The sequence below is a fragment of the Syzygium oleosum genome, unplaced genomic scaffold (genome assembly GCF_021117445.2).
Source record: "Syzygium oleosum isolate NSW1041296 unplaced genomic scaffold, Sole_v2.1 Sole_v2.44, whole genome shotgun sequence".
NCBI lineage: Eukaryota > Viridiplantae > Streptophyta > Magnoliopsida > Myrtales > Myrtaceae > Syzygium > Syzygium oleosum.
The window spans coordinates 1,077,697-1,096,660 of record NW_026607528.1 but is presented as its reverse complement, the minus strand read 5'-3'; the positions used below and the strand labels follow the sequence as shown (position 1 = coordinate 1,096,660).

Below are 18,964 nucleotides of genomic sequence, written 5' to 3'. Positions count from 1 at the left end.
ATTTGATGGGGAATGCACTTGATGAAATGTCAGACTCAGTAAACTCTCATTTTTTATGGACCCTCGGCCTGCAAATTTCAAAGGTTACTCGAGCTTTAGCATATTTCGGTACTTAAGACTTTGGACTCCGCCGTGGCGGGTGAGAAGTTCTCTTGTTCCCGTCACACAGATAATTTCAATGGTACAGTCCTGCATATGCGCGGCTTTTCTTGCAATGACTTTAAAGACGAGAATCTCGAGTGTGTGCACGTTCCTAGTTTATGATGCACACCCGGTGAAGATGTTTGTATCCGGTGGGAGCGGGAACTAGACATGAGTAGTCATGCCGAGAGGTCTGTGTCGATGTGCATGCATATTGGTGTACGATTAGAGTTTTTTCATCCAACGGTACTTTAGGCTTGGGCGTCCTCTCATTTCCCCGTATTAGTAGTAATGAATGGTGTATCTTATGGTGGCAACTGTCTTTTATTAATAAGGTTGTACCTTCGGGATTCATATTCTCGAATCGAGCCAAAAGGGATGCGCTTTGCTTGATGTTAATCGTGTCTCTAAAAGGGCTGAACTTGGAGATGTTGCTTAGGCTTTTTGTTCCTCTTTGTTTGTGGATAACCAAGAGGCCAGTGCAGGCTTTAAGTATTAATGCATCCTGTGTTTGTTGGGAATTTCTGAGGTACGATGGTGTAGAGTTTCCGCAATTTTTTTTTTTATGACTCTTATATTTGATTACGACGAATCATTATTGAGTTACGACACCACTTCGTGATGTTATAAGTTACACCCGGTGTACCATAAAACTGCCCATGTTTGAATCAATAGAATTAAGCCTCCAAGACTTTAATTTGATCTAGTCTTTTTTTTTTTTTGGAAAAATTGTCCAAAAAGTTCTAAACCTATTATACAGCGGCCAATTTAATCATAAACTTTTCAATTGAACCAATTTAGACATAAAACTTTTGACGAGTTGCCAATTTAGTCCTAAATCTTTTGAAGATTTGCTAATATAATCCTTCCAGCTAATTATCTCAATAGTTGATTATTGGTTTATGACTGAATTGACAAATTTTCAAAAGGTTTAGGACTAAATTGACATATTTAAAAGGTTTAAGACTAAATCGGCATATCGTCAAAAATGTTTAGGACTAAATTGACACAATTGAAAGGTTCAGAACTAAGTTGGCCGCCGTACAATGGGTTTAGGATTTTGTGGATAATTATCCCCCAATTTTTTTCCTCTTTCTTTAGTTTGTTGGTCACATGTGCGAGCACAGGAGAGAGAGAGAGCTTTCTGCAGAAGGTCCTGGAATATTGCATATGCTAAAGGTGCATCAATAAGTCCAATCATAACAAAGAAAAAACGTCCTTGCTATCATAGGGCCAGCGAAAAAGTGATGCTCGATTTCCTAAATTGAAGCTCACATTTCAGTCATCCGGGCCACAAATCTCTTAGTCTAGTCGAGGGTTGATGATGTACCGTTTGAACAACAGCACAGGTATCACATCACACCTGAATCTCTTCATATCTTTGCAATCCAAACGCTTCAGACAAAAACAAAGGAATCCAACCAGGGCACAAGCTGCTCGTCATCAAAGACAAGTGGCGCGGAATAATTGCTCACCGGCATCGACAGCGGCGATCCCATGTCGCAGCCGTACACGAATCTCTCTCCGTCTTCCAGTCTCTCTTCTTTCCTTCCCGTCGTCGTCGATTCTGTTACGTCGAGGTCATTGCTTCCGTTGTGAACTAGTGGTGGAGGAGTAATGGACTGTGGACACGGTACGTCCTTGGTTGCATCGGCGGCCAATGCGGTGCGGATGTTCTCGTCCTCGCGGCGTCCATTAGAGACGATGTTTTTCCTTTGTCTCTTGGTCAAATGGGTGTTCCAGTAGTTCTTCACTTCGTTGTCCGTACGACCGGGAAGCCGCCCAGCAATTAGTGACCATCTTCATCACAGCAAAAGTAGCAACACGAACTCGTTAAGCTCTAAACAAGTCTAGAAAAAAAATTTCTCTACTTTTCTCTTATTTTTGGATTCAAGATATATAGGAAGGTAAGCTAAAGAATAGTCGTAATTACCGATTGCCGAGAAGCTTATGCATGCGGATGATGAGATCTTCTTCTTCTGGGGACATCCCACCTCGTTTTATGTTTGGTCTCAAGTAATTCTTCCATCTCAATCTACAGCTCTTGCCTCCCCTCTTTAAACCTGACTAGAGAGATATGTAGTGAGTCTCAAGGCCGAGTCCTTCTGTGATTTATCTAATCATCACTGTTCACGTCCCAATAGAATCATTCATCACTTGTTTATACCATTTGGGTTCCCTATGATGTTCAAAATCGAAGTTACATACGAAATTTTTCGCGTGATGAGAGCTATACGACCGACTATAATTGGAGTGTAATTGTACCGGATCTTTGAGAGACAACTGCCCAGTTGCCTTCACCATGCGTCTCGACGTACTGTTTCAGCATCATATCCTCTTCTGGTCTCCACAAGCCCTTCTTGATCACTCTTGCCTTCATACTCTCTCTCTCTCTCTCTCTCTCTCTCTCTCTCTCTCTCTCTCTCTCTCTCTCTCTCTCTCTCTCGTGGGAATAAGTGTGCTGTTAGAAAGAGGTAAAATGTGAAAGGATTTTATAGATAGAGAAAGTGTGTTTTGTGTGCGTGGGTGGAACTGAAAGTGATCCTGAGGAAAAGTGAGAAGAGGCACTCGTGCATGCCATGGATCACACCATTTGCCAGATTTCCAATTGCTTGTGAATGTGGAAGTGAGAGGGACCCCCTCTTCTTCTGTTTAATCACTCTCGTGCTTCTTCTTTTCTTTTCTTTTCTTTTCTGTTTTTGTGTGTGGCATTTCCCCTTAAAGGAAAAGCAAAATCTATCCTTCCACTTCCATTTGCTGGAAGCCTATACCTTGTGGGAGAAGAAGGCAAAACACATCACCCATATGCAGATTTAAGGCGACATTTAATGTTGCAAACCCTTGCGTGTTTCACGTTCCAATTTTTCAATCTCACTTTAGAGAAAGACTCGTTTGTTTTGAAAACTTTAGCTTTATCATCAAGTCATATTAAGCTAAAAATCCTTCAGAAAGCTAAATCCCAGAAATCATGATTAGAAAGGGTTGCTTTTAGGAGAGAATGATCCGCTTGACTTCAAGAAAACAACTTCGTAGAATTTGATATTCTAGTTACGAGTAGTACTGCGCTCTTTCAATACATTTGAAGTCCATAGCATATTCAATGCACAACATTTTCCAAGTTTCAAGTCATCCAGCATGTGTATAACATAATATAATATATCTACAATCCACAACATTCGTGTCCAAAGAGTTTTGCTTATGAAGTGTAATTTAACTTAATCTGCAGTCATCCATTTGGTCTTGGCTTCGTTATGAGTTTACAAAGATATCTTGGTTCCTTGCTACTCAATAGAGCCAGACATGGCTCGTTCGAGAATTCGAGAAGGGGCTGCCTCCGTTGTAGGCCTGGCTTCGCTGATGACAACACAGGCAACGTACTTTATCGCCATGGACGATCACACACACGCACAACAGAGGCTGGACAAACTTGGCCAAAAACTTGCAAACAATGACACCGACGGTGGTAGCTCGAATTTGAAGGCACGACGGTGGTTTTGGAGGTAGCAACGTCAAAGGATGACGCAACGGCGGCAATGGAAACCGGGCTCGGTAGTTAAGGGAGTGGAGAGAGACAGAGAACTAAAATGTTAAGGTTTGCTTCCTGAAGATGTGTTTTTTGTTAGGGTTTTCTCATGTAATATGAAGTTGCAGGTGGGGAAATTAGGGAAACGCCGATGACAACCATGTGTCTAGGCAGAAACGTTGATGTTGCTTTTCAACAATAGTAAAACCTTAGAAAAATTATCCAATCAGTCCTAAACATATCGTGTATATATCAATTTAATCATAAACATTTTAAATTTGTTAATTGAGTCCTAAATCTGTGCGTGAAATTCCAATGTAGTATTTCGGCTCAATTTTCGCCGAAATTCGCTGATATGGCAGTCCAATCATAGCCGGCCGTCCTATGTGGCACATTGTCACGTCAACGATTTTCGACGAAAATTAACTAAAATGATCACGTTGGAATTTCGCATAAGAATTTAGGACTAAATTGGCAAAATTGAAAAGATTAGAACTGGACTGATCAATTGCTGCATACAACCTTCCCCAAACATAAACTAGAATATATGCTAGGACCAAACATCTTTGAATTTGCTATCCAAGTGCCATTTGTACCACCATATCGTCATTAAGTGCGCTAATAGAGACTACCTAGTTATACATGAGCCTTTGATTAAGAAATGGGCATGGTCCATTCAATTGTAGCTGACCACACATCCAAAATGTATTTAACCCTAATCACCATAATACCTCTCTCTCTCTCTCTCTCTCTCTCTCTCTCTCTCTCTCTCTCTCTCTCTCTCTCTCTCTCTCTCTCTCTCTCTCTCTCTCATCACTATTAGTCGTTGGCAAAATCATTATCCTACTTATCATCTTCAGAGAGTTGACCACCAATTGCTCTTTTTCATTTGGCCTTCGCCACCACCATCTCTCGAATCTCTCAAAATACTCCACCATCGTTAATCTCTCGAACTGCATCTAATTGTCTGGATTTCTAATTAGAATAGGATTGAATATGATAAAATATAAAATTCAAGAATGTTGCTATATCATATCCACTGTTTGATGAATCGCAATAATAAAACCGGATATTTTTACATCCTATCATATCCATTGTTTGGTATGAATGGTATATCAGTGTAAATGAACCTAAAAATTGCACAAACAGAGATGTTAAAAATCTCTCACGACACTCTTGCTTGCTTCATTTTTGTTTGCTTATTCTTTATTATTTTTTCCTCTCATTTTTTTAATTCTTTTTTCCCCTTCCATCATTCTCTAATAAAATTTAATTACATAGTAAACTACATTGATATACCTAAAATACTATAATAGCTAAAATATGTCATATATATTGAATTTATATTATAAGATAGAAAGAAATTTGAATTTACAAATAAAAATATGAATAAATAAAAATAAGGGAAAATGACACAAACAATCCCTAAACTTTAACCCAATGTGCAATGTGGTCCCTGAACTTTTAATTTATTCAATGTCATCCCTGAACTTTTAATACATGTTCAATTCAATCCCTGAACTATATGAAAATATTCAATGTAGTCCTTTCCATTAATTCAAGTTCAGAGACTATATTGAATATTTTCATATAGCTCAGGGAGTAAATTGAACATGTATCAAAAGTTCATGGATGACATTAAACAAACTAAAAGTTCAGAGACCACATTGAAGATTAGCCTAAAGTTCAGGGACTATATTAAACAAATTAAATATTCAGGGACCAAATTGCAAATTGGGCGAAAGTTCAGGGACTGTTTGTGTCATCATCCCTAAAAATAAAATTGTTGTTATTTTTTGTTATTTTCAATTTTTATATTAGAATTCAAATATTATTTATATTCAAATATTATTTTAATTTTAATAATTTAAGAAGTTTTTTTGCAAGAAAAATAACATTTATATTATGGATATTAGAAATTTTATCAACCTTTTATCACAACTACCCCATTGGATAATTTTATCCATGTTATATTCCTCTTATATTCAACTTTATCATATCTTGGGCAAGAACTAAATACAGAATATCATAAATTTATCATATCCCAAATTTTATCGTCACTACTAGACGTAGCCTCGGTATTTCTACATGGCGCGAGTGTGTGACAAAGAAAATGTCAAATCATATAAACTGCTCTTGGTAAAGTCACTTGCAAGCCTGTCAAATGGGTTATAAACCCATTTCTTAACTCATATTTAATAGGTTGGATTGTTATATGGGTTACTTATATTCAGTATATGGGTCATAAATGGGTTTAGAATAGTAAAGACCAAAATAATGTGAATGTTAAATGGGTTCACAATTTACTTGGACCCAATCCACCTCTTATGACTCTCTTTTCACTCTCTCTCGCTCTTACTCGATCTTGCGCTCGCTCGTTCATGCTCTCATTTTAGTTTGGTTATGAATTTTCTTAGATTATGCTAAATATAAAAGTATTTTAGCAGCATGGGTCAGGTCAGGTATATATTGAGCCAGATATGAGTCACTAGATTTGTATTGCATGAAAATTGATCAATTTAGGTCAGATCAATTTTAATCTTACCCAAACTCGACGTGACCTATCAATTTGACAAATCTACTTACAAAGATCAAAGGTCTAGAATTAAGTAGTTTGTGACTACGAGCCTTGCATGGTATTTCATGAACTTTCACATAACCAAGTCTATGTTTGTGCCCCAATGGATCGTTGAAATAAGCATATCATGTGAACTGACATCTGATATTGAGGATGAATTCCAAAACTCCCAATACCAATTGAGGCAAGCCTAAAAGGTACTTGGGTTTTCGCATGATAGATATAGCTTAAAATTCAAGTTGAACTTCCTATTTGCGAAAAGAAAAAGATCACCTCCTGCTACAAAACTTGAAAAGTGATTCCTATTTAAGCGTTGTACATTGATGCCCTACAACTTTGGCAGGATTCAAATGCATTATTATTCTCCTGTCCTGTCGTTGCTTTATCAGTCATTATCGCCTTGTAAAGTCACCCAATACTTCATGTCTCCCGTACTTGAAAAGTATGAATTTTAGGTGAATAGCATAACAAGATGACAAAGTGTTCCCTGTGGATCGACTACAATCCATCCTTACTTTTCTAACTGAGTTCTTGGATATGCTTGGTGGGTTTCCTTTATTTTGTGCCATGACCAAAGCTGCCATATTATCTTGGGTTACCTCCCCATGCCACTTGGTGGATTTTCTTTTTCTTTACAGATGGCAAAAGTCAGAGTTCTCTCTATCGAGAAATTCTCAGGTGATTTCAGATCACAACTTCATCGGCCATCTAAGTAAATCACCAGAGTGTCAATTATTATGAATTTTTTCTTGCGAAATAATAGCACATTTGCAAGTGATAATTGACTTGAATGAATAAAAATGTCGTCCTTTTGGGGGAGCACTTGAAACCTCCCCTCTACTTGACATATATGCAACCCACAAGATGGGAATATACTTGGCATGCGGAAGTATCGTCACTTACACCAATCCACCAAATCTTTTTGCCTATTTGTCGCATATTAGATGACGATAATTGCACACATTCTGACAAACAAGAAAACCTAATGATTGCGTCACACACGTGTATGTCGGTGAACACTAAACTTTCGTGCATTTTGCAATTTAGTTACTGAACTTTCATTTCAATCGCTCAATACACAAGACTTTAATTTCCATTTAAGTGATGCACTTTGATTAGAATTCAAACCATCGACTCGGTTCTAACACGGCTGCCACATATCATGGACGCGGAGTCTAAGTGCAAGCCATGCGCCCTTAGGGCTAACGTAACATCTACTTGGACAGCATGTTATCTCCATGTGGTCGCCATGTTAGCATCATATGAAAAACTAGTCTGATTTCAATCAAAGTCCACTAATTGAAAAAAGGAAAAATAAAGGTAGTTCAGTGACTATAGAAGAAATCAGAGCTCGGTACATTGGTCGATTGAAATCGTTGTCAATGAAAATTTGCTCATCTTTTTTGCTCATCAAATGGGTGTCTAACGTCGGCAAACTACAGTAGATACCAGTGCAAAATAATATGCCCCGATCCTCATGGAATCACAAGTGCACAGGCACAAACAGAAGGAGCTAATTGGAGCCTTTGTCGAAACTGATGTTACCAGAGTTCTGAAATGGTAAAGCAAGATAGTGAAAGGCGGTGTTCCCACTGGGCACACCTCTCGAAGTTCATGTGCTTTACCCCAATATCATGTGCTGCGCAACACTCTTTTAAGCTGGCAATGTTTGGAGCTTTTAGTTTGCGATTCCCACCCTTCACTTTTTCAATTATTTCCACAATGATTTCGCATACCCATTGCACACAATCGCATGAATATTCGCTCCCATAAAAGGTGAAAGCAACATCTTGTCTCATAAAACAGGGAAATTCTCTCACGCAATGCCTGATCCTTACCTTCGACACATTGACATGTAGCAGCCATAGTGCATTATCTTTTTTCTTATACAAGACATATCAAGATCGGCTAGAACTAGAGGGGCATTATGGATGCATTTATTGCCATGCCGAAAGTGAAAAACAAATTCTTTCGAAATGTATTTTTGAATCACCCTATATCCGTTCAAATACATTTAAATACCCTTAACTGCAGTTCATCCTTCAGACTGTGTTGTACCGAAAAATCTAATAAGATTGCTAAACTTTCATAAATAGACTTATCAAGCAGACACAATGTCCGACGCGAAGTTAAATTTAAAAATTAAATTTTAAATTAACCAGTCCATATATACTAACAAAATACACGAACAGAAAAAGTTTACGTCAACAAGACGTTAAAAGCTGATATTGTAATAAAACTACGGTAATATAGGTATAGATGGAAATTCTTGAGTAGAATCAGTTTTTTGCATATAGCTTAAAAATTTTAGGAGGAATCTATCAAAATAATTAAATATTCAACCACACTTTAATCTATCAAATTAAGCTTTTAGAACAGTTGGAGTTAAAATTCTTCTATGGCCATTATATGCCTCATTAATTTTATATTTCAACGGTTAGTCTTATGCCAAATTTCAGCTTTTAGAACCGTTGTCAGTAATTCCATAAAATGTTACATGACTCTGTTGATTCTCGTCAAACTTTTTCAAAGATCTCTAGTCAAAAAGAATGTAAAAAATGTCCCCATCACCCTATCATCCAACAATTTAATCGGCCTAATTTCCTAAAAAATCTTCCAACTTTAGGTTCAATTTCAATATTGCTCCAAACTTTTTTTTGTCTTAAAAAAACCCAACTTTCACTCTAGTCTCAAATTTGCCATGCGTCAAAAATAGCCATTAGTATCTTCAAGATTATCAGCATCGGGCCAAATTAGAGATTCATTATTAGAACCTACATCTTCATCAACACTCTCGCCTTTGTGTGGAACAACAGCAACCTCCCGATGTTAATAATCTTGAAGAAAATAGTTGTGATTTTTGAACGTCTGGGAAAATTTGAGATTAGAGTGAAAGTTTATGATTTTTTTAGAGATTAAAAAGTTCAGAGCAGAATTGGGGTTGGTCCTAAAGTTGGAGGTCTTTTAGGACATTAGCCCCAATTTAATCCAAAACTATCGAGCATCATTAATATCGTGCGGACCATAAAATATTAAGAAGCTTGGGCTGTGATTAGTGGGCTTGGCAATTGGAGGGCCACAAATTCAAACAAAACAGCCCAAGGCCCATCTTTATCTAAAATATCCCCATTAAGGTGTTGTTTAGATGATTTTTAGAGCGTCTTCTCTTCTAATTAAAAATTGTCATACATTTTAAATAAAAGTTATCTAATTGATAAGTTTTTATTCAAAATAGGTATTACATTCTCGGTTTCCTTCATAGTTTTAAAATCATACCAAAGTATATCTCTCTATTGCAAATCCATTATGCACACAAATAAATTTATTCTGAGTGGATGGCTTAAACGATTACAAGCTAGTTTGTAGATTAGACCTGATCATGGACCTATCTATACACAAGCTTTCCTGGCCAAATGGGCTAATTTACACCGTCTTGGAAAATGACATTTAGTAATGAAATCCGGAAAAACTATTCAAAAAGTCCTAAACTTATTGCGCTTTTGCCAATTTGATCCTAAACCTTTCAATTTTGCCAATTGAGTCCTAAACATTTTCACGTTTTGCCAATTGAGTCCATCTGATCAATTTTAGCCGAAAATTGCTAACGTGGATGCTAATTATCCTACAAGACACGGCCAGTGTTAACCTAAATAATTTTTAATAATATTATAACTTTATTTCTTCCAAGCCCCAACGAGTGCCGGGAGCCTCGCCCACGATCGGCGAGGGCTTCGCGGCTCTTGCCCAGTGGCCAACGAGGGTCACCGGCCCTTGCTTGTGGTCGACGAGGGGGTCGGCCGGCTCTCGCCCGTGACTGGCGAGGGTCGGCCGGTGACCCTCGTTAGACTTGATAAAAAGAAAGGAAAAGAAAGAACAAAAAAGAAAATATAAAATAAATGAACAATAAAAATTTTATAAAATAAATCATAAAATAAATTGTCCACATCAATGCTGGCCGTCCTATGTGGCACTATCGGCATCAACATCAGCAATTTTTAGTTAAAATTGACCGGATGGACTCAATTGACAAAACGTAAAAAGGCTTAAGACTTAATTAGTGCAATAAATTTAGGACTTTTTAAACAATCTTCCCAATGAAATCTGGTTTAATTGGGCCTAGACAACAAATCGAGGCTAGGCAGCAAGTTGAGCCGATGCTCAGGGCCCTGCCTGGCCTCGATCTGCCTAATGATCAAAGGCAGTCAACGGGCATAACTGATGACTAAAATAGTATTCTTAGCACAAACTCCGCGGCATTTCACTTGAAAATAGAGGGATATGATTGAAACATTTTGTAAACATCATTTGATTACCTCTTTCAGTCGAAAATCTATCACATCGAGATAGGGGCAGACTCATCCGGATCCGGATTCAAGAATCGTGCGCGATCTCATCCGTAGCCGGTGCGTGTCCACACGTGTAGGGACGATGCAGAATTCACAAGATCAACGGTCGTAATTAACTGAATGCATACCTCCAAATCTCTTATTTTCCGTCCGAGAAATACGTTATGATGGCGAAACCAGCTGCGCGACACTTAGTGAATGGTCCCCGAAGACCATTGAGCCCAATATCAGAGGTACCACCCAAATCCCACCCGCTAAACCCACGTGCGCAGGTCGTGAGATTTCAATTAGGGCGAGAGAGTGACACCCGAAGACATTGAGAGAATGAGAGAGACAAAGTGTGGGTGTTGTCCCCATCTCCCGTAGTTGCATGTCTTCGAGGGCAACTTCGAGGAGACCCCAAGGACCCGACAGTGACACTGCCCAGACATTGCAAACCCACCCGCAGCAGGGTTTTCTTCATTCATTTATGCAAGCTATGATCAGTGGAAAGGAGAAGGATGTGATTCAAATAATTCGTCTTGAGAATGTTGAGAAATTGAATAATGGATAGCTACTTTTTGAGGGGGGTAGGGAGAGGGATGGGGGAGAGATCCAGATTCGATGCTATATGAAAAGCACCTAGGTCTGCGCATGCAAACATTGTTAGGGGTAAAAAGGTTACCTAGCTAGATGAATTTCCAATTGGAAGTAAAATTGAAAGCATACATAGATTCTATTTGTCAATATACAGTTGTTTTAAAATAGCAAGTACCCTTGACACCTAAAAAACGACCCACTGAAAATTGTAAAAAAAATTATATATCTTTAACTTGACATAAATTTAGGGATTTATTGAGTGGCGAAGCATTTGGCTTGATCGGGTCGCAAGTCCTATATGTATTTAAATCATGGCATTCTTCACTCGGAGTAATTTTCGAAGCCACGTCTATCACACTATGTGTGAAGCCTTCTTCGAGACAGATACGGAGCAATTCGTGCTCGTTCACATAGATTGGTCCGGTTAAATTTTTCTTGCTCCTCATATTTAGACAAGACCTCCTACACGCACGTTAATATCGCCATCCTCTCTCTCCAATTTTTCGTCCAACCCAAGACGAAAGAAACCCTAACTTTATGGGACCTCGAAGGGAGACAATGTTGTCACAATTTTCAACTAGCCAATTCATCTAGACATAGCCCCTCCCCTCCCTAGAATTCAGTGTCACCCATCGAGAATAGCCCCAACCAAACACCCCACTGAATCTCACGCACTACATGAGTGGTTGAGCTTCTCTCGTAGACTTTCATAGTTCACCATTTACTGAACTATCTAAATTCCCGTGTACTCTCTCGCTCATACACATCCAAGCCCTTCCAATCTGGGCTCCTATTGAGCACCCAAGGAGTTAAACATCCTTGCCAAACACCATTGACCATATAGCACCAAAGTTAGGCCCTTCCAATTAAATTCTCAGGGTCCCCGTGGTCCTGAAGCCTGACCACCCTCGTGCATTGCATGCGCTCCCCCCCTAGCAAGCAGCTGATATGGGCTACAGGATTGGGACTTATCGTGTAGGCACTGTAGGGCTTGTTCAAATATCGACGGCAATTCTGGGTGACTCATACGTGATTGCTGGTCCATACCCCTCGTGGGCTTGTTGAGTACCGCCACCGGTCGATCGCCGAGTCGAGATTCTCTCCACTTGAATAGTGAAACTGACCGCGCCCATACGTGTTCATCTTCCGGATGACGACAGATCATCTCTCAAAGAGAATCTGACGGTTGAATTTTCTTAATTCCAGCGATGCCGTCGAATTGTTACCTTCTAGATTCACCATGTTCATATACAATGTATATTGATGAAGCAAGGTTTAGTTCAGTTGGAGTGACTAGTGAGCGATGGTTTCTCTTCGAGCCTCACTAAGTTAGGTGTGATTTAATGTATGTAAGCCAGGAAATTTTATAGATAGGAGGGCATGCAGCCTTTCTGTTGCTTTATCTATTCTATCAACAACGGATGAAACATGAGCCAAAACAAGGGACATAGCAAGGGAGCAAGAACCCTTCTTCACTTGATTTTTCTTGTATTGTATTGGCGATTTCGAAGGTTGTGGGCAACAATATTCGTTGTCGGTCGAAGTGTCCAAATCTTCCTCCTCCTCCTCCTAACTGAAGTGGGACAACTCTTTATTGTTTCTCCAGATTCTGTCTGCTCGATTTGAATAAAAATATTTGCTAATGTTGTTTATTGAGTTTCCATTCCATGTAGACTCTGCATAGGATAGAAACAAATAAATAATATTTGATTTTTTTTGTCCTTGGCTTAAAATAGTATCGATTTTGGAATTCCCAAGTACCTTTTCTTTTCATAGAACACCCGCCAAATAATTATCCATTTATATGTATTCAGTCCTCCTAATCTCGACGACAACATGGCATCTAGGAATTAAAATACTTATGTTTTGTCCGTGCGGGGTTTTGTTAACGAATATTTTCGAGATACTTATTAGCATATTACATAAAGAAAATTCTAATTTTCCAAATATTTACATTTTATTACTAAAATGTTAATGCATTACCGTTTCGTTTCTCCGGTATATATATAATATATATATTCTCTTTGCGGGGTCATTATTTACTAATCATTTGTATCTTAGATATTCCTCGTGGAAGGGGCTAAACTACGTCATAATTTAATGGTAATTGCTAATGACCCCCTTCGAGAACAAAGAGAAAGAAGCCCTCTTTTCTTTTTTGTTTAATCTTTCGTTACAAGTTTGGTTGGACCCACCTCGATACTAGGTTGGACTAATAAAAAATCAAATTAATTCAATAAGAGGAAAGAGAGGATAGAGACTAAAGAAAAAAGTTGTGCACCCAAATGGGATGTGTCGTTTCACTTTAGAGACATATGTAGCTTGCTTTTGGGACAAAAGAAATTGAAACAACGACGACGTGCCTTGTACACAAGAACGAATGTCGTGGGATTCGCATTGGAGAGATGGTCCATTTTTTAGATGTTGGGTTTTGTATCTTTTTCTATAAGTTTTATCTCTCGAAGTGGCAAGATTTTTTCGATTCCACCGTCGTTGGTCGAAAGAGACGAGCGGCTTGTGCTAAACCACTTGACTTTTGAGGCTATTCCTAAACTCATGTCGAGAAAATGATAGGAAAATGACTCCCATTGCGTGTTTTTTGTTGTCAAACAAAAGAGGGGAAAAACCCATTAAGTGGAGGTGCCCATGCACACCAACACATTGAGGAAGAACGCGCACAAAAAGGTGAAACCTATGAAATGGAAAATGAAGTAGCGAAAGCTTAGGTTTCATACTATATCGGGAGAAAAAAAAGAATGTAAGTCACTAAGAAAGAGTTTAAGTTGTTATGTGACGGAGGGCTTATACATATCGAGAAAAGCGCGTCACAAAGCAATCCGAGATAGCTTTGACGATTGACAAACGGATTGGAAATTGCGCGAAAGTTTCGTACGATCTGATAAAGTATGCTTCCACGAAAGAGAATCAACGACACCGACAAAGTTCTCGGGAGATCTCGATCGTGAAAGAGGTAGATCGAAACGGTTTATTCTGTAAAAATCACGGGACGTCATCGGCCAAGAAAGAATAGGCGAACGATATTTATTCCGTAGCCGATGTAACCTAATTTCTCTTATCTTAGTATGGTAAATTGAGTGGATTCGAATTCACGCCGAGTCCCCCCACCATAGAGTCATTTTAGTCACAACGAACGTGACTAGCAAGGCATCACTCGAAATAAAGGATGTCGCAAGCGCGCTCTCCGCATCTTATGCCCGACTAAAAAAAGGGTCAACCGAACCGAATCTGAACAGCTCCGGAAGCATCAGAAACATAATCCTATTCTTCCCTCGATGTGTTCGACGCTCAGAAGGAAGTGAGCATGCAAGCAAGCAAGGACTCGCTGCAGCAGCGGCGGCAGCAGCAGCAGCTTATGAACAGAATCTGAGGCGAAGTGTGTACTTATTGTTCGGGACATGTGTTTCATGAACCAACGTGTGTTTGATATAGAGAGAGAGAGAGAGAGAGAGAGAGAAGGGAGAGAGAGAAGGAGAGGAAAGCGGGTCGGCAAAAAGTGGAGCAGCGAAGCGGACAGATCAAACCTTGTTTCAACACCTTGTCGGGCGACCCGCCCAGACCGGGACTCTATTCTCAAATCTGCTGTCCCTCCCCCTCGCTGCCAAACACTTCCCCGCCCCCCCCCCCCTCCCCTCCTTCATTCACTCCTCTCCCCTCTCTCTATCCTTCTCTATATAAACGCCAAACACGCCAACCACATCGTCCCCAAACACAGTTGCCAATCGCCCCAAGAAACGAGAAAGAAAGAGGCTCACAAGACGCCCAGAGAGAGATCTTTGCTTATTTTATTTTGGAGTTCTCTTTGTTTGGTTGTTGCTGCTGCTGTTGGATGGTGTTATGGAGCTCCAACTGGGTCTTGCCCTCCCCAGCGGCGGCGGCGGCTACGATCGAGCGCAGCAGCAGCACCACCAGCAGCAGCGTCGACATCGTCACGGGCTTGACCTGGACCTCAACGTGAACGGGTTCGGTCACGGCGGCTGCGACGATGACGACGAGGCCATGGTGGAGGCCGTGGGATCGAACCGGTTCGACCCCGGGCCGAGCCTCGAGCCGGGGTACTGCAACAGAAGCGAGGAGGAGTGCGAGTACGATGAGCAAGGGAATTGCGAGAGGAGCGTGCCCCGAACACTCTCGCTCCTGTTCGGGACTCGAAACGACGACGAGGTCGGAGACGACGACGACGGCGGGCGCCATCGCCACTTTTCAGGCAATAAGTACGTTCTCTCACTCTATCTCTCTGTCATCTAGAAGCAAATGACGATCGAAGAATGCAAATTGATGTTGAAAAATGGTTCTTGGCGATGTTGCAGGGAGTCCACGTACTTGAAGGTGACAATGGAAGGCGTAGGGATCGGGAGGAAGATCGATCTCAGCCTCCATCGCTCTCTTCCCTCCCTCATGTACACCCTCATCAACATGTTTGGCTTGTGTAAGCTTCACGACATCTCTATTCAAACATTTACATTTCTCTTCACGAGTTATACCACAAAAATTCAAAGAAGACGAAACAACCAAAAGCCGAAAACATTCCTCAATTTTGCTGGGCTCTCGTTGGAACAGGCTATGAAGAATCCGAAAACCTGAAGCTCGCTTACCAGGACAGGGACGGAGATTGGGTGCTCGCCGAAAACGTGACTTGGAGGTGCGTCATGTGTCTCGTGTTACCTTGCACTCAGTAATCTCGTAACTATGAACGCTAGACCTGATCATCGACCCGACAGCTGATCCGGGCCTCCGGTCTACGACCCGTAAACAGCGGGTTCGGGAAATTGAAAACGGCCTCGGCTCGAACGACAAGTTCAGCTCGACGCAGGGTCTAGCTCTTCCTTTTGATCTGATCTAGTCTCTGGTATGCCCATGTGGCTCATTCATCATTCCGAGCAAAATCTAGGTGACGGTCTTTTCGGCTCGTGTAAAGGCGACCGACCTAACACGTTAAGGTAACTCATCAAGATGGGCATGTAGACAAGCAACCTAACCAGAAGAAGCATTTCACTTTTCTTTTTGGTGGGATTTCGGCATTTGCCTATTTAGGCCCGATTCAACCGTCGGGCCCCACAAAGTTCACATCAAATTGACCACATTAAAGGCGGACGAAACACCAAATTTGGGAAATTTCGTAGAATCCTAAGTCTAACAGAAGCCTCTGGCCATGGCCCCCACTGTGTAAGAGTAGGTAACGAAATCGATTTAGCGAACTAGATTCATCATCATCATCATCATCCTCAATCCTGCTAAAAAAGACCCATGTTGTTAGGCACCGATCAGTATGGAATTGGAAGCTGATGCACGATTTGGACAGAGTCTGCTCAACGATGAATGTACTGATTTTGTGGATGGTTTTCTTCCATTTTGCAGGTCTTTTGTGCGGTCTGCACAGCGATTGAAGCTGCTAAGGATGAGTGGTTGACTGAGATTGCAGCGGTTGGAAGAGGAGCAGAGTTTTGAAACATGTATAGCTTGTCCATGAGAGGAGAGAGCTTATCGAGCAATGTATAAAACAACACAGATCTTGTTGTCTGCTTGCCCTCTAATTAGATGCAACAAAGATTATATTAGAATTTCGTGACATTTGAATTGCGCCACCTTTGCCTGAGAATCTCGATGCGATAGAGTTGCCGTTAATCATTTTTAGTGGCAAAGGATGATCGGAGATGTAGCACACGCGTGAGAGTGCTAGTCAATTCGTGAGGAAAGCAAAGATGGCAATCCCGAGAGGTCCGTTACCCATGGGGAGGGGTTAGCAACCTCAAGACACCCTTTCAGTAACTTACTTTTCAATTGAATCTCTAAATGTAATCATCAAAATAATTTTCTAAATTTCTCAATACGAGGGTTCTTTTTCGGAAACGTAATGAGGTGAAAAAGTTAGATCTTTTGCGCTCGACATGACTCCGTGTGTCAAATGTGTTTCTATTTTATACCATAATATGCACAATGACGTGGCAATATGAGTCACAGGTTTGACAAGTAAGCATGAGCAGTCAAGTAAATTCCATGATATCCGATGATGCATGAATATAATTTTAAAAATGACAGTATCATGTTATTATTTGGCCTATTTTAATTGAATATTTCATCCTTTCATTCCATATATAATACTAGGTTTTTGAAAGACTAATATGGTTTTTGTACGATGATAATTATAGCTTTCAAAAACATTTTTCATTTGATAAAATCGAAAAATAAGCGCTGGAAATTCAAATACTAAATTTTAAGTATTGACAATTGTAAGTTCTGTAAATAAAAATAAAAAGTTATTTTTTTGGTCTGTGAAACAAAAAGTTGTTTGATTTGTAATTCAAGATTGAGAGAAAATGACGGGATTTAAGCCCCGGGTTATAGCCAACAAAAAATTATCAAAAAAATCCTAAATATATTGCATTTGTATCAATTCAGTTTTACACATTTCAATTTAATCGTAAACATGTTAATAGTTTGCCAAAATAGTCTATTTTGCCAATTTTGGCCGGACATCGCTTATGCAAACTCTTGTCGACCGTCTTACGTGACACGGTCATCATTAATGTGGACAATTCTTCTAATTTTTAATATTTTTTCCATTTTTTTTTACTTTTTATTTTTTATTTTCTTCTCTTTTCTTTTTTTCTTTTTTTTTTTCACTGTAGCCAATGAGGATCACTGGAACTCGCCGACCAATGAGCAAGGGTTGCGGCCCTCACCCAGCCTTGCCTAAATCTGGGCGAGACCATCATGGTCGTGGGCCAAGGCAACCTCTCCTGCAATCGGTGAGGCTAGCCTCGTCCAAATCTAGGCAAAGCAACCTTGCTCGTGATCGCGATCGCCTCGCCCAGATTTAGGCTAGGCTTGGCAAGGGCTGCGACCCTCGCTAGTGGCCAGCAAGGGCTTTGTGGCCGACGCGGCCACATTGAAAAAAGGAAAAGAAAAGAAAATAAATTTTTTTAAAAATTAATAAAAAGATTTCAAAAAAATTTAAAAAAATTATCTACATCAGTGCTAACCATGCCACATAGGACAGCACATGTCTACATCAGCGATTTCCGGCCAAAATTGACCGGACAAACGACATTGACAAATTATCAAAAGGTTGATGACTAAATTGATTAAAATGAAATGTTTATAACTGAATTGCCGTACATGCAATAAGTTTAAGACTTTTTTGATAATTACCCTTTGACAACTGTGTAGATGTGCAATGGCCATTTGTGGACCTGCCCCTTGCTCCGCCTTGCCGAGGTTGCACAACCCCCCCCCCCCCCCCCTGGTGGTGGAGAGTCTCGTTGGTCGGATGCATCTACACTTCTCTGTTGTTTCTTCTCAAATTTGTTCTTCTTTTTTTAAAAGTTATCTTGTAGTGAGCATTTCGCAGCACATCAGCAAATGGTATCTGCTTTCACCAAAACCTCTTTCAAGGTCTCTTGCCTCCATTGAAAGTTTTAAAAGCATCACTTTTTCATCACCTTTAAACTCTTTCAAGCTGAAACCCAAACATAATTAACTTGAATTCACCATGGCTATTCAAAATCTTACTTAAAGACTGAATGTGTTATCCCATATTTGTTTTTAGTGAAAAAATATCCATTGAAGTGGAGGTTTTTTTCAAACAACAAAGAACCGGGTCAACTATTCAATTAAATGATATTGAGAGTATTTCCCATCTCCTTTCAAGAAATGAGTGAGCTATTTCTTTACAAAATTGTGCTCAATTTCGTATGGTTATTCCGCCATGATAGCCTAAATTTAAAAAGGACCTTGAAATGTGCAAATCAACTTTCGTGGGAAATACATGTACTTATC

At 40.0% G+C, this 18,964-nt stretch overlaps 2 protein-coding genes across 3 annotated transcripts; one reads left to right on the top strand and one right to left on the bottom strand.

Annotated features, from left to right (window-relative positions):
* Nucleotides 1-1,297: 1,297 nt before the first annotated feature.
* LOC115684228 (transcription factor MYB82) lies at nucleotides 1,298-2,869 on the bottom strand. 2 transcript variants are annotated; one of them, XM_056306523.1, is made up of 3 exons: nucleotides 2,407-2,869; nucleotides 2,075-2,208; nucleotides 1,298-1,941 (listed from the first exon to the last, which is right to left on the bottom strand). In XM_056306523.1, the coding sequence occupies exons 1-3, from the start codon at nucleotides 2,443-2,445 to the stop codon at nucleotides 1,539-1,541; spliced, it is 576 nt and encodes a 191-aa protein (XP_056162498.1). In that variant the 5' UTR covers nucleotides 2,446-2,869; the 3' UTR covers nucleotides 1,298-1,538. The 2 variants fall into 2 exon arrangements, with proteins under 2 accessions (XP_056162498.1, XP_030464810.1); XM_030608950.2 differs by having other exon boundaries at nucleotides 2,075-2,204; nucleotides 2,407-2,833.
* An 11,985-nt stretch (nucleotides 2,870-14,854) lies between these two features.
* LOC115684224 (auxin-responsive protein IAA10-like) lies at nucleotides 14,855-16,756 on the top strand. The gene is made up of 4 exons (XM_030608945.2): nucleotides 14,855-15,399; nucleotides 15,496-15,614; nucleotides 15,746-15,827; nucleotides 16,544-16,756. The coding sequence occupies exons 1-4, from the start codon at nucleotides 15,023-15,025 to the stop codon at nucleotides 16,593-16,595; spliced, it is 630 nt and encodes a 209-aa protein (XP_030464805.2). The 5' UTR covers nucleotides 14,855-15,022; the 3' UTR covers nucleotides 16,596-16,756.
* The last annotated feature ends 2,208 nt before the right edge of the window (nucleotides 16,757-18,964 follow it).

What these genes read in the sequence shown, in the direction of transcription:
- LOC115684228 (XM_030608950.2), bottom strand. Translation starts at nt 2,521, where the DNA reads ATGAAGGCAAGAGTGATCAAGAAGGGCTTGTGGAGACCAGAAGAGGAT. An exon ending in AGTTGTCTCTCAAAGATCCG is followed by an intron (nt 2,205 to 2,406) that starts GTACAATTACAC and finishes CTCTCTAGTCAG; the next exon opens with GTTTAAAGAGGGGAGGCAAG. An exon ending in CATAAGCTTCTCGGCAATCG is followed by an intron (nt 1,942 to 2,074) that starts GTAATTACGACT and finishes GCTGTGATGAAG; the next exon opens with ATGGTCACTAATTGCTGGGC.
- LOC115684224 (XM_030608945.2), top strand. Translation starts at nt 15,023, where the DNA reads ATGGAGCTCCAACTGGGTCTTGCCCTCCCCAGCGGCGGCGGCGGCTAC. An exon ending in CGCCACTTTTCAGGCAATAA is followed by an intron (nt 15,400 to 15,495) that starts GTACGTTCTCTC and finishes GCGATGTTGCAG; the next exon opens with GGAGTCCACGTACTTGAAGG. An exon ending in CATCAACATGTTTGGCTTGT is followed by an intron (nt 15,615 to 15,745) that starts GTAAGCTTCACG and finishes TCGTTGGAACAG; the next exon opens with GCTATGAAGAATCCGAAAAC.